General features: G+C 36.5%; 1 protein-coding gene across 1 annotated transcript; it reads right to left on the minus strand.

Moving 5' to 3' along the window:
- Nucleotides 1-379: 379 nt before the first annotated feature.
- Nucleotides 380-2,255, minus strand: LOC125242771 (ELMO domain-containing protein 2). Its single transcript, XM_048151706.1, has 2 exons — nucleotides 1,660-2,255; nucleotides 380-1,449 (listed from the first exon to the last, which is right to left on the minus strand). Exons 1-2 carry the CDS (start codon nucleotides 2,176-2,178, stop codon nucleotides 1,027-1,029), a joined length of 942 nt encoding a protein of 313 aa, XP_048007663.1. The 5' UTR covers nucleotides 2,179-2,255; the 3' UTR covers nucleotides 380-1,026.
- Nucleotides 2,256-14,591: the final 12,336 nt, after the last annotated feature.

Raw genomic sequence — 14,591 nt, forward strand, 5'->3', positions numbered from 1 at the left:
ATTTATTAGCTACTCCATTTTTTATTTATTTGAGTTTCCGTCCTAAGTTATATTATGTAATTTAAAAATCTAGATTATTCATGTTATGGTTATAGTAAACTGCATTAAAATATATTTTTCTACTTCTTTACAATCCAGAAACACCTATTTTTGATAGTTGTGTTTTTATTATTAGTATATTTTGAAATAGTTTCTTAATGTTAATGAGGCCTTTCTAAATTGGTTGTTAAACTAAGTTGCTAGTATTTGTATGGAATTTTTACTTTTTTTTTATCTATATTATGTTACAATTTTTTTTTGTACAATAACTAAATATTAATAATAATTTAAATATTACTGAAATATTTATTTGGCTAGGCAAGAGAAATAAAACTATGAATAAAATATTATGTGGCATTTATTTTGCGTATAAAAAACATACATTAAAGCAGTTGTCATTGAAACACCAATTAATGCAAACCTGGACAAACACAACACATCATCTAAAAATGTGTTTTGTAAAGTCACAAAATACCCATCCCTATTTATTTACCATGTACTGCTAATATGTACCAATTTATCCAACCATGGATACTAGATAAACATTAAGTTGTGCACCTAAAATATGTGCTCAAACCAAAATATGTACTGAACACCACACTAATAAATTGAGGATTAATTATACATTAAGTGTTGGTCAAACAAAATGAATTTCATAAAACAGTGCAGTGATTCTAGCAATACATATATAAAAGTTTTGTAAAATCCAGATTGTGTTAGATAGGAGAATTAAAAGTTTTGAAATGTAAGGTACAACAGCAAACATTTAAGACCTACCATGAACACTCAACTTTCTCTGTCTCTGTTAGTAGGCCTTCTTGATTTGTGTAAACACTGAATGAATCAATAGTTTTATCAAGGCAATGTGGCAAGAACTTGCACTCAACATCACACCACTCACACTTAAAAAAGGGTAAAAAATAAATAAATAAGTTAAGTTAAAGTACCAAAACTTTATAAAAAAATTAGACTAACAACAGATCATTGTTATATTGTGTCAACTTGTATGTTGATTCTAAATACTGAAGCAGGATCAGCTAACTCAGTTCTGACAGAATCTTCAAACCTTTTGAATATTATTGAAAATTCCATCATATTTTCAGGCTTTGACTCTATCCACATTTTGTCAAATTCGTAGAAAAGGTAACAGTAAAATCTGTGAAACAAATTCATGTTTGGTAAGTACTGTTTAGCATTAAACATGTAAGTTTTAGCGGAGCCGTCCTTCAGTAAATAATATGCCATGGAAGTTAGGTTAATGCCCACAATTGCAAAGGTGTAGCCATATTTCGGATGATGTGAATGGCTGAGAACATGACTTGCAGCCTGTGGATACTCTGAAGCAAAAAACAACAAGTTTTCCAATCCAAGCAAACCCATGCCACGGAAATCAGTCTTGGGATCATCACCCTGGAAAAAACAAACATTGTCACTTGCAAAATTACATTAAGTTTACATGCATCTTCATAGGACATTAGGACAATAGAGTTTTAAACCATTCAAAACACACAGTTAAGTATCAGGTTTGTTCCTATTTGTGCTCCACCCCACATGATCACCACTGTATATGAGAAAGGGACAAATGGGAATGTTTTATGTACATAGTAAGTATCTACTGACCTGAAATCCTATGTACTGCCATTGCTTAGTCACTCTACTCTCCAGGTCTTCATTGGGTACCAATAAATTCCAAAGTTTCAAAAGTTTCTCTTCATGATCAGGAATCATACAATCATATGGAGTCTTACGCATTTCTTCTACATCTTGAACTAACATTTTGTAGCTCCAAATTTGTTCCAAGCATCGCCGAAATGATACAATGAATAAATCATGCAGTTTTGGATTAATTTTTTTCACTCTGAGAACTATAGCCACAGATGGATTTAATATTTCGGGAAAGTTAGAGGGAATAAACCGTCGCTGATATACTATTGTATCTAAATATGAGACTACTTCCTTTACGTCTTTAGTACGGGATAGCATCAGAGATCTTTCCACATTGCTCGTCCGTTCCGCGCCTGGTTTATCGCCATAGCATATCCTTTGTAACTCACATAGTCCTGTTGTTTTTCTCAGAAACCATTTAATTAAAGGTCTCAAATACCATTGTAGTACTGACCAAATATTGAAGAACACCATTTTATAATTATCTTTTTACCTTAAACATATTTTTTGCAGGTTGACGAAACTGTTGTCATGACGATTTCACATTCACATATCGATGACATTGACAGTGAATGATTTTGACATTGACCAGGGATCCAAAGATAGGGACTGAGTTCACACATTTTTTGCCATACTAAATTGTACCTTATCACACTGACAGATCTGTCAGTGTCAGTTTGCATGCAAATCTGTTTTCAGAATATGAATTTTTCAGACTGTCTGTGGCGTTCCTAAAGGGCGCTTAATGATGTTTATGAGTGCGAGCGAGACATCAGCCCTAACTTTGCTCTCTCACTTTTTGGCCTAACTACTCTATCTAGCTTATCTACTATAAATCTATGTCTCTATCACAGGGAAAAGTACGGTGCGGTCGTGTGTTAAGCACAGAATTACAGTTAAACCAGAATGAGTAGTTAGGTCAAATAGTGTGTCCACATGAGAGAGGTCATTGTTTGGGCTGGTGTCCCTCTCGCACTTACTGACAATGTCAAAATTATTCAGTGACGTCATCACTGTCATACATTGGGGATACCAGTCAATTTTCAAAGTTACTACCAAATCTACTAATACCCATTTGAACATATTTTTTAATTATACAAATCTTTGATTTATTGGCATCAAAATAATTACATTATAATTATTTTCCAATTCTTTGAAATATATCGAATCCCTAGTTTGAATATAACCCTAAAATAATATAAGAAGTTATAAAGTCAGGTAATATACAGATAAAAATACTACTACTATGGTAACCTCATTAACACTGGCAGCACGTGCGAGAGGGACACCAGCCCAAACAATGCCCTCTCATGTGGACCGTTTTCGCTAGTCTGATACGATCACCTTTCTATATCAGTAATAAGGCTCAATTTAGTATGGCAAAAAATGTGATTCCACAATCTATAATAGTTTAATAATTCTAAATCTATGGTGTTAAGACACATTTTTTTATGGAAACATAGACTAAAGCTAGGAACACACTACGCGGACGTCCGTCGTAAATCGACCGCGGACGGGAATCTGGACAATGGAAATACACATAACCGTGCAAACTATCGGTCGACGGACGCGGACGTGGCCTTGAGCGCACGGACGTCCGATCGAAATCTGGCTCTCTGGATGTTTTGTTCCGTGCACACTGATAGGTCGCGGTCGCGGTCGTTTTACGACGGACGTCCGCGTAGTATGTTCCTAGCTTTAGTATTGACGATTCTGTTTTAAATAAAGCTAGGAATAAAGCTAGGAACACACTACGCGGACGTCTGTCGTAAATCGACCGCGGACGGGAATCTGGACAATGGAAATACACATAACCGTGCAAACTATCGGTCGACGGACGCGGACGTGGCCTTGAACGCACGGACGTCCGATCGAAATCTGGCTCGCTGGATGTTTTGTTCCGTGCACACTGATAGCTCGCGGTCGCGGTCGTTTTACGACGGACGTCCGCGTAGTATGTTCCTAGCTTAAGTCATGGGACGCGTCACACGGACGCGGCTGATGACCTCGACCGTCTCAAAACATCCAGCGCGCCAGATTATGTCCGGACGTCCGTACGCTCAAGGCCACGTCCACGGCTTACGTCCGAGAGTTTGCACAATTCAGTGTATATTTAGCTTAAAGCTAGGAACAAATTATGGGACGCATCCGTGGACGCGCATTCACTGACGCGTCCCATAGGCTCCCCACAGACAGTCTTAAAAATTCATAATCTTAAAAAAAACTTGTATGCAATCTGACAGTTCAAACTGACACTGACAAGACACTGACAGATCTGAACTGTCAGATTGCATACAAGTTTTTTTTAAGATTATGAATTTTTAAGACTGTCTGTGGGGAGCCATAATTTGTTTTCAGCTTAAGGCTCCCCACAGACAGTCTTAAAAATTCATAATCTTAAAAAAAATTGTATTGAATTTTTAAGACTGTCTGTGGGGAGCCTATATCGACATGTCGGCCAAGCACCTCCTCCTTTTTTTGAAGTCGGTTAAAAAGATCGGTACATTTTGAGACAGAAAAAATAAATGGTTGATACCAAAGATAATAGAATTTCACTTAGTCTATGAGTGGTCTATGAGGCAGTTGATTTGACTGTTACCGATCTGAATGATATTTAGTGTCACATTTAATTAATCTTTTTTAATTTTCTACAATAAAATTAAACTGCATGTTGCATCACGATTGCTTAACGCCTCTGCGAAAACTATACTACGTATTGGTAAGTTTGCGCTTGTTATAAGTACCTACTTATTAATAGTTCTGTGCTTTTACAATACTGGCTTGACTTTACTGGCCGCTCGAGACCGCGTCGCTTAGCCCACTTGTGGGCTGATAACGAAAATTTTAAAAGTTGACCTTCTCGTTTGATCCAGTATTTTCTATGATTTCGCATCACGCGCGCGGTTGGTTGCAAATACTGCTCTGGTCAATGGCTCTGATGGCTCATACCTGCTATAATATATTTGTCGTTAACCACGTTGCCCGTTTACGCACGCCCTTTCAGCATTAGAAGTTGAGAAGATTTCAAAAGTATAAGGATGAGGATAAGGCAAGTGATATAATTCCTTTTAAACAGTTTGATGCGCTCTGTCAGAATTCTACAATGTGATGGATATTGTTTACAGATCTACATCATCTATAAAACAAACATTAAATATTAAAATGACTTATAATTTAAACGTAAAATGAAACAGAAGAAATTACTTAATAATAAAACTTATTCTAAAGACGGACAAACGAAATCTTAAAATTACCTAACTTACTAAGATTTACAACTAAACACTTAAACCACACAAAACAAATTACAACTAAAAACAATATATAAAAAAACCGGCCAAGAGCGTGTCGGGCCACGCTCAGTGTAGGGTTCCGTAGTTTTTCGTATTTTTCTCAAAAACTACTGAACCTATCAAGTTCAAAACAATTTTCCTAGAAAGTCTTTATAAAGTTCTACTTTTGTGATTTTTTTCATATTTTTTAAACATACGGTTCAAACGTTAGAGGGGGGGGGACGCACTTTTTTTTCCTTTAGGAGCGATTATTTCCGAAAATATTAATATTATCAAAAAACGATCTGAGTAAACCCTTATTCATTTTTAAATACCTATCCAACAATATATCACACGTTGGGGTTGAAATGAAAAAAAAAATCAGCCCCCACTTTACATGTAGGGGGGGTACCCTAATAAAACATTTTTTTCCATTTTTTATTTTTGCACTTTGTTTATTTTTTTTTATTTTTATTTATTGAACATAGTGCAAGCTTACAGTCTGAACCAATACACCTACACATTAACAATACATGCAATATAATAAAAATAAAACATGCTTAGGTAAAATGTCGTATAAATGTCGAACAAGTCAAACTAATCAAATAAACAATTAAGAGGTAAAATAAAATAAGAAAATTTAAAATAATGTCAAACAGATTACGGGTCAGTCAAATAAAAATTCATAAATTGTCTAGCAGTTTTGCATAAGTATGCTAAACGATCAGCAAACATGTCAACGTCAACGTGCTGAGTGAGCATCGCCTGGAGAAGCGTTAAAGCACGCGTGGTGGGCGCGTGCCTCGCGTAACACGTGCGAGCGGTCGGCCGCTGCAGCAGACACGGCCGGCGACGCGGTGCCACCGCCCCCTCCAAGTCGCGCGGCACACGCTTGGGAACTAATAACCCTATCTTTCCTAACACATCTGGGCTATCAACATGGTGGTGGATGATGGAGAGATAGTGTATCAGGAGCAGCAACAATTGTTGGCGTGATTGATATACATATTGGTACCAAATTTCAGCTTTCTAGTGCTTACGGTTACTGAGATTATCCGCGGACGGACGGACGGACGGACGGACGGACAGACAGACATGGCGAAACTATAAGGGTTCCTAGTTGGCTACGGAACCCTAAAAACCGGGCAAGAGCGTGTCGGGCCACGCTCAGTGTAGGGTTCCGTAGTTTTTCGTATTTTTCTCAAAAACTACTGAACCTATCAAGTTCAAAACAATTTTCCTAGAAAGTCTTTATAAAGTTCTACTTTTGTGATTTTTTTCATATTTTTTAAACATATCGACGCTGGAAAGGCTAATTGACTAACAGACCATTTTTGGGCATATGGAGTTATATACATCATTGGAATCAGCGATTTTTTCTGCGTCTAACGAGCCAGGTTTCAAAACGATCTGAAGACTTTTTTGGCTTGTTAGCAATTTGGAAAAAGGCAATTTACTAAAAACATTTTCTCTAACAAGCCACTTTTTTGACAAATTATTGTGATACTGGCTATATGTTAAAGCCAAAAACACTTGTTTGGATGTTAGTCAATTACGTTTAGTGTAATTTTATATGTTTTAGTTTATAAGTCATTTTACCGGAATCAAAAAATGTTATGATTATACGTTAACCATTTTTCTAGAACCGCGGTAGTAAAGAACTGCACGTTAGCCGTTTAACCAGAACCGCGGCAGTCAAAAACTGCACGTTAGTCGTTTATCCCAACCGGCGAAATAGTGGCTTAGGTGGTTTACCTAAACACTTTTCTAATTTTATATTTTTTTAATAAATAATTTGAATGTATGACACAATGCTGTTTTTTTAAGTGAAATTGTTGTATTATGTTTCAAAAGTGCATAAATACACTTACAATATCGTGCACAAATAAGTTTAACTTAGTTAAAGATTCTTTCATGACAAATACAATAGTTTTCAGTATGACAGTTTCTAAAAACAGGTGTTAGTTTTTGGTGAAGTGCCTTTTAAGCTGTTATACCAGTGTTTCATAATGTTAGCTAGTGGCTGTTATGCATTTTCTTCGATTCTACTTTTGTTTGAAACGTCTTATTATATGTTCTTTTGGGTTGGGTTTTAAAGCTAATAGCTGCATAAGTTAAGTATCCGTTCCCTAAGAAACTATGAATATGGTGGTTAGAACTTTATCCTGGCTTTAAAAAAATTACAATTGTCTAACGTGCACTTTATTTCGTAAATACGTACATATATCGGAATACAATCATATTGATCAAATAAACAACACAAAGACCTCCAACTTCGTAGTACGTCGTTTTATTGTATAATAGATAAATAAAAATTTATGATTTTTTTTCCAAAAAAAAAAGTTTATTTTGGCTCTCCTGTAAAGTTTGCAAAATGCACGTTAGTCAATTAGCCTTTCCAGCGTCGATATGGTTCAAAAGTTAGAGGGGGGGGGGGGGACGCAGTTTTTTTTCCTTTAGGAGCGATTATTTCCGAAAATATTAATATTATCAAAAAACGATCTTAGTAAACCCTTATTCATTTTTAAATACCTATCTAACAATATATCACACGTTGGGGTTGGAATGAAAAAAATATCAGCCCCCACTTTACATGTAGGGGGGGTACCCTAATAAAACATTTTTTTCCATTTTTAGGGTTCCGTAGTCAACTAGGAACCCTTATAGTTTCGCCATGTCTGTCTGTCCGTCCGTCCGTCCGTCCGTCCGCGGATAATCTCAGTAACCGTAAGCACTAGAAAGCTGAAATTTGGTACCAATACGTATATCAATCACGCCAACAAAGTGCAAAAATAAAAAATGGAAAAAAATGTTTTATTAGGGTACCCCCCTACATGTAAAGTGGGGGCTGATATTTTTTTTCATTCCAACCCCAACGTGTGATATATTGTTGGATAGGTATTTAAAAATGAATAAGGGTTTACTAAGACCGTTTTTTGATAATATTAATATTTTCGGAAATAATCACTCCTAAAGGAAAAAAAAGTGCGTCCCCCCCCTCTAACTTTTGAACCATATGTTTAAAAAATATGAAAAAAATCACAAAAGTAGAACTTTATAAATACTTTCTAGGAAAATTGTTTTGAACTTGATAGGTTCAGTAGTTTTTGAGAAAAATACGAAAAACTACGGAACCCTACACTGAGCGTGGCCCGACACGCTCTTGGCCGGTTTTTTATTTTTGCACTTTGTTGGCGTGATTGATATACATATTAGTACCAAATTTCAGCTTTCTAGTGCTTACGGTTACTGAGATTATCCGCGGACGGACGGACGGACGGACGGACAGACAGACATGGCGAAACTATAAGGGTTCCTAGTTGACTACGGAACCCTAAAAAAACTTCTCCCAACTCATCTCACTCCGGGAAGCCCCCCAATATGCTGGCTACATTCCCCCTCTGAATCGCCAAACTTATTCTCTGGGCAAAGAACGAGCCCGCTCTAGGGTCGCCTACTAGCCGCACTGACACCTCTTTTATAAACTTTTTCATGTCAGTCGACCAAGGACCGAGCGTTTCCACTGCAAGCGCCGCAAACTCATATTCGTTCATTAAGAACAAATAATTGCGTCGCTTGAGTGTCTGTGCCTGGTCTGCGGCAGACCCAGGCTTCCGTGTAGACCCTTCAATGTGGGACGGGGCCAGCGTATCAAAGCAGGTCGCGTCCCACGCCAAAGGGCGACCAAGGCTCCATGGCACCAGGGTGCAGCCATCAGACCTCTTGCCGTCTCCTGCAGAGAGGCCCGATGGCTCCAAAGTCGCGGGAATGCGATTGGTTATATCAGCACGCGCGTGAATGGACGCAAGCAAGCTGCAAGCTTGGCTACTGTCCGTACGGTGTTGATGTGCTGACATCGATGTGCAGGAATCATTTATTTTTTGATGCCCGTAGCCCCGTATGCAAAGTTCTTATGAAGTAATATACTTAATAATTTTTAAGAAAAAAAAACCGCCGCCTTTGGGGTTCTGGTGAACGCTACTTGCGAATGTTGGATTATGTAGAAATGTGTAGGTATTTTTTTAAACTGCTTTTAATGCTTTAATTCAGCGGTTCTCAAACTTATTTTCCCATGGAACCCTTTTAGAAAGTAAAACATCTGACGGAACCCTTAATTTTTTTTTATTGCAATCTTTAGTTTAATAAGCAATCATGATACGAGTAATCAAACCTAATCACTAGATTCTAATGTGAGGAACTGTTTTTTGTTTTTTAACAATTGGTGAATATTTGGTTTTATGGAAGAGAGTTGAAGTTGCATATCAGGTACCAAAAATTCACACGGAGCCCCCAGAGAGGCTTTGCGGAGCCCTAGGGGTCCGCGGAGCACACTTTGAGAATGGCTGCTTTAATTGTTTGATGCCAACAAAAATCAATATACGTATACCGTTAAGGTTTGAGGAGTTTCCTCAATTCCTCATGAATCCGATTATAAGAAATCTAAGCTTGACAAAATTTGACTTGAAAAGTCAATATGCTTAACAAATATAACTAAATAAATGTTACTGTTCTGAACTTAAATGCACGCTGTTCTTATAAAAATACCAAAGTCACTATAAGTTCAGATTTGAGGAGTTCGGTTCTGACCATCATCTGCAGTTCCACTGCACCAAATGTCACTATTCTGGACGTAAGTACATGCTGTTGTTATAAAAATACCAAAGTCACTATAAGCGTGCCGTTCAGATTTGAGGAGTTCCGTTCTGACCATCATCAGCAGTTCCACTGCACCAAATGTCACTGTTCCGTACGTAAATGCATGCTGTTCCTTTAAAAACACAAAAATCGCTATATGTATGCCTTTCAGATTTGAGGACTTCCCTCGATTTCTCCAGGATCCCATCATCAGAACTGGGATCTGAGAAGAATGGGACCAATCTATATGCATATAAAATAAAAATAAAAATTTCAAAATCGTTCCAGTAACGAGTCGACGGAGATATCCGAGGAACAAACATTAAAAAAAAATACTGACGAATAAAGAACCACCTTCTTTTGAGAGATTTGAGGCGGCGGTTAAAACCCTATGTCAATCTCAATGACGCTGTCTACAAGTGGTTTAAGTACAATTTCTTTCCGGTTGTCTATGTGCTTAGCGAATGCACAAATGCTCACGAAACGTTCACGATAACACACGAACGACACGTAACGACAAGAGGTATTCCTCTTTCGTAGCTATCTCTATCGCTCTTGCTTATTGGGGCGACAGAGCCAGACTTCATTTTTGCGGAGTTTCGGTGGCGTTTCGCCAGGGGCGGCTCACTCCGCGATCCTTTCGCCGCGCTACAAGTACATGCCGGCGTAGGTAAGAATTTAGAATGGCGGCGTTTTGTGAACATCAAAGGAGTGAGCCTTCTGCACTTGTACTATTATATATTCTGTGGTTTCGCGTCGCAGAGATGCCATTCGTTTTTTTAATACCACGTCGGTGGCAAACAAGCATACGGCCCGCCTGATGGAAAGCGCCACCGTTATTCTATGGACGTCTGCAACTCAATAGGTGTCACATGCGCGTTGCCGACCCATTAAAACTTGTACACTCCCTTTTGCTGTGTTTGCTTCGCCTTTTGTGTGTTTTTTGAACACCTTATTACTTTAAATAAACCTTCACTATGAAATTCAGTAGGATATTTTGCGTGAATATTTGTTTTAAGGTATTAGGTAGCTAATACTAGCTAGATAGAGTAGGTACTTACTGGGACTAGTGACTATCAACCCATGGTGACGAGGAAAACAAAAACGATGTGAATTGAATTTGTGTTTTATTTGATGAAAATTGTAATTCATAAATTTTACATTAAAAGTATTTACAATGCTACAGTTTTGGAGCCACATTACAAACACGATGGCCAGTCATCGATCGCTTAGACATTTTATTTACAAAGGCGATGCGTGTCGGTGATTATTGTACAATACAGTATTAAATTCGAACTACAAAATATTCACTGTAATTCGTGAGGATGCATTTATTCAATTAAATTATAAATGTAACCATAGGCAAAGCACGTACAAAGTGAAGCGATAATATTGTGATCTGGTTCCTAACGCTGAACTTAATGGGACATTACGTATGCCCTTGTACCCTCAGTTTGCGGTAACTAAGTATGCTACTTAAAAAGCAAATTTGCCTTACCACAGGAGTATTTCACCCGCTAGACATACAACACGTCCTTTCCTAACTAAAGCAGGGATGTTCTAGCACATGATTGGCGCGACAGTATTGCGCCACGTCCAAGGTCACATGTCTTTTTCTAATTGTATTAATGATATAAGGGCGGGTAGTCTATCGGCGTGATAATTTCGCGCTAATCATGCGCTAGCCTTGCAGAAGGTTCTCTCGGTTAGATCACCAGCGAAACACTGTCGTTTCGTTAAATCGCGACATTCCTACATTTCATTCGAACTATTTCAGCTACTTGCCACAAGAAGTGTAACATCTTATGTAACGCTAGGTATCTTCTTTAGCGGTTGAACAATAGGCCAAAATTATATTACCCAACTTTGTTCCGTTATCTTTGCCTATGATACAGCTAACTAAAATAGTGTACATTGTTAGCTAACAGACGTGGACACGGTGATATTTCAGGCTGTCGCATGAACTATTTATTTGCCTTTACCTATGCATGTGTAGCACAATCCACACTAGAACTACGAATATTTAAACAAAATCTTAAATTTATAATGCACTTATTAAATGTATGCTTACTTGATTTCTTACACGGTATAAATAATGAACCACCTTCGCCAAGTGGCTGCTATACAAATATGATATTAATAGCTTTGACTATAACTTTACAATCTTTACATACATATTTCAAATATAGTTAAGTAAAATAACTTTTGAAACACGATACCGTCACTTATGAGGCGATGGAAGATTTTGAATTATTCACAATAAGGGAACTGAGTTTACCATATGGTGTCATTTTTTTTAATATGCGTATTGAACATTTTTAAAAGGACAACGATACCAAATGTATGGAAACTTTCAGCAATTTGCACATAATTTATTTACATCAGACAGGCAAGCATGGTCGCCCGATAAATGATAAAACATCAGGCCGTCGCTGTCGCACTATTTGTAAGTGCGATAGGGACGGCCTGATTTTTTATCGTTTATCGCGCGACCATGCTATCGGTGCAGATACTTTACGACTAATAACTCTTTTCAGTTGTTAAGACTTCCACGAAGTTAGTAAAAGAGCCATTTTTAATAGAAATTTATACCTACACGAAGTGACCCGCTTTCATTATTATTTTGTCTAAATATTTTAAATAAAATAGAAGGCTTCTGGTTTCCTTCATCTTACATTAATTGAACACGCAAAAGCACCTACCTACTACTTAATTGCTGGGATTAGGTTTTTTCTAGGGATTCGTGTACCGTTACCGTTTTGCGTTTTTTTTTCTTTATGTATACATTTATTAAATTTTCGTATTTGTCATCTAATTTAGTTGTTGTTTTCCTACACGCCATATGATAATTATAGTGTTGTGATGTCCGGGGCCAAGAATCGAAAAACTTGTTGTGTTGGGTCATGTCATAAAAATGGAAACTGAAAAATATTCTGCATTAGAATCTTTCAAAAACATTTGGTCGTGTAACAGTTATCCGATCTATTTTTGTATCATCTAATAAATCGTCACTACTTTTAAAAAATCTCGTCTCACGCTGTTCCTCAAAGTTAAAACGCAGTAAGTCTATATGCATTCCATACATACTACAATTTTCTTTTCATTGACAGACGAAGATACAAGTTTTTTTAAAAGTAGTAACGAAATATGGATTATTGGGAATACGAGAGGTATCGTGCTTATTGCAAAAAAATAATAATTTAATTTTACTATTTATTTTCATTAAAAACGTCGCCATTCTTGATCTATTATCTAATAGGTGGACCATTATATTTAAAGTGGACACTGTAATTTTACTACTCATATAGTAAAGTAGGTAGACTAATTTAGTTTTATTTTTACTCGGAATAAAATTCGACATCTTTATCATTATACCACAGAATATATAATAGTACAAGTACAGAAGGCTCACTCCTTTGATGTTCACAAAACGCCGCCATTCTAAATTCTTATCTACATTAACAAACGGACCGCACGCGTGCAGACGACATTGAATTATATTGCGCCGCGCGAAGGTCGTCGCCACTGAATGGGCCGCGAACTCGCGGCCGCCGGCATGTACTTGTAGCGCGGCGAAAGGATCGCGGAGTGAGCCGCCCCTGATTATACGAAGGCAATGATGCAGGGGCTTATGATTCTGAGTAGAAATAATTCCGAGTAGAAAAAAGAACTAACACAATTTTAAATAAAATGGTCCAAAGTAAATCATCCTGTCGTCGTATTTAATAAATTGTCTCGCATTTTATATCATTTAGATTCATCAGAATTAAGTTTAAATCAAGTTGCTTGTTGTCACTGCATGCGAGTATGGGTTTTAAAGGCTCCGAATGTTCTACGCTCAATTTCAAAACAAACGGAATAATGTAAAAAGCTTGTAACATTAACTACTAATGAATATTGTTTATTTTTGTAATTATTTATCTCACTAATGTCTTTTCGTGCCTTTTATATATTTTTCCTAATTATGTTATATTTTACATATTTCCCCTAAATATCTTTGTCTACCTAGATACTAAAAATAGGGTGTCCGGCGAAAAAATGTCGTATATAATTATTAATATGAACATAATATATACATATTTATATATAGGTACGTATCTACTTATGGATACATAGGCAGTAAATTCTAAGATATATTTTCTCTTGTTGGTCTTATTTATTGGCATGTGAAGATCATACAATCTAAGACATCGATATACGACATTTTCTATATGATAAAATGTTACAGTCAGTCACAGCCTTAAAATTCATTGCTCATTTTACGATTTTTTCAACGTAGAATCTTCGTTCTGAGTATTTGATTGGATAAGGTAGGTTCACTGACACTTGATTTTGAAGGGATTAGTGTTTGGACAAGTATTTGTCTTGTTTTATCCATGTGATTGTAACCGCAACGGACACCCAAACATGATTATAACTATTTTTAGCGACAGCTTTGTAGCATCAGCATTGATTTACAAAGATATGCATAAAAATAATAGCTGCCTTTTATTTTTTACTTGACTAGAATGTTAATTACATTGTTTAACACTTCGTGTACAATTGAAATATTTTGCCATTGATAGCGAAATATATGTACTAATATACCTCAGGGTTCTCGGGGTTTAAGATAAGCACGTTACATGCAAATTATGTACCTAATACGAGACTATGACAAATAAAAATGAAATTTCACGGGTACGTTATTAGTTATTAATATTTATTTTCTTAAAGAAATAAAATTTAACTGACGTATTTAATAAATATACCTAATTTTACTGTAAATAAATTTGTTGTACAATTTAATTAGTACAGTTACAGTAACCTTCAAAATATAGTTGTCAAAGAAGGACAAACAAGATTTTGTTAAATTAATAATTATGAATTGAATCGTTTAAATATAAATTATAAAATTTTCCTTAACTTGTTGGGATTCTATTCAGTTGTAATTTCATCGAATATTATGGCAGAAGACTAACATTTAATTGTAGAGTACGAGTTAAG

The sequence above is a fragment of the Leguminivora glycinivorella genome, chromosome 3 (assembly GCF_023078275.1).
Source record: "Leguminivora glycinivorella isolate SPB_JAAS2020 chromosome 3, LegGlyc_1.1, whole genome shotgun sequence".
Classification (NCBI taxonomy): domain Eukaryota; kingdom Metazoa; phylum Arthropoda; class Insecta; order Lepidoptera; family Tortricidae; genus Leguminivora; species Leguminivora glycinivorella.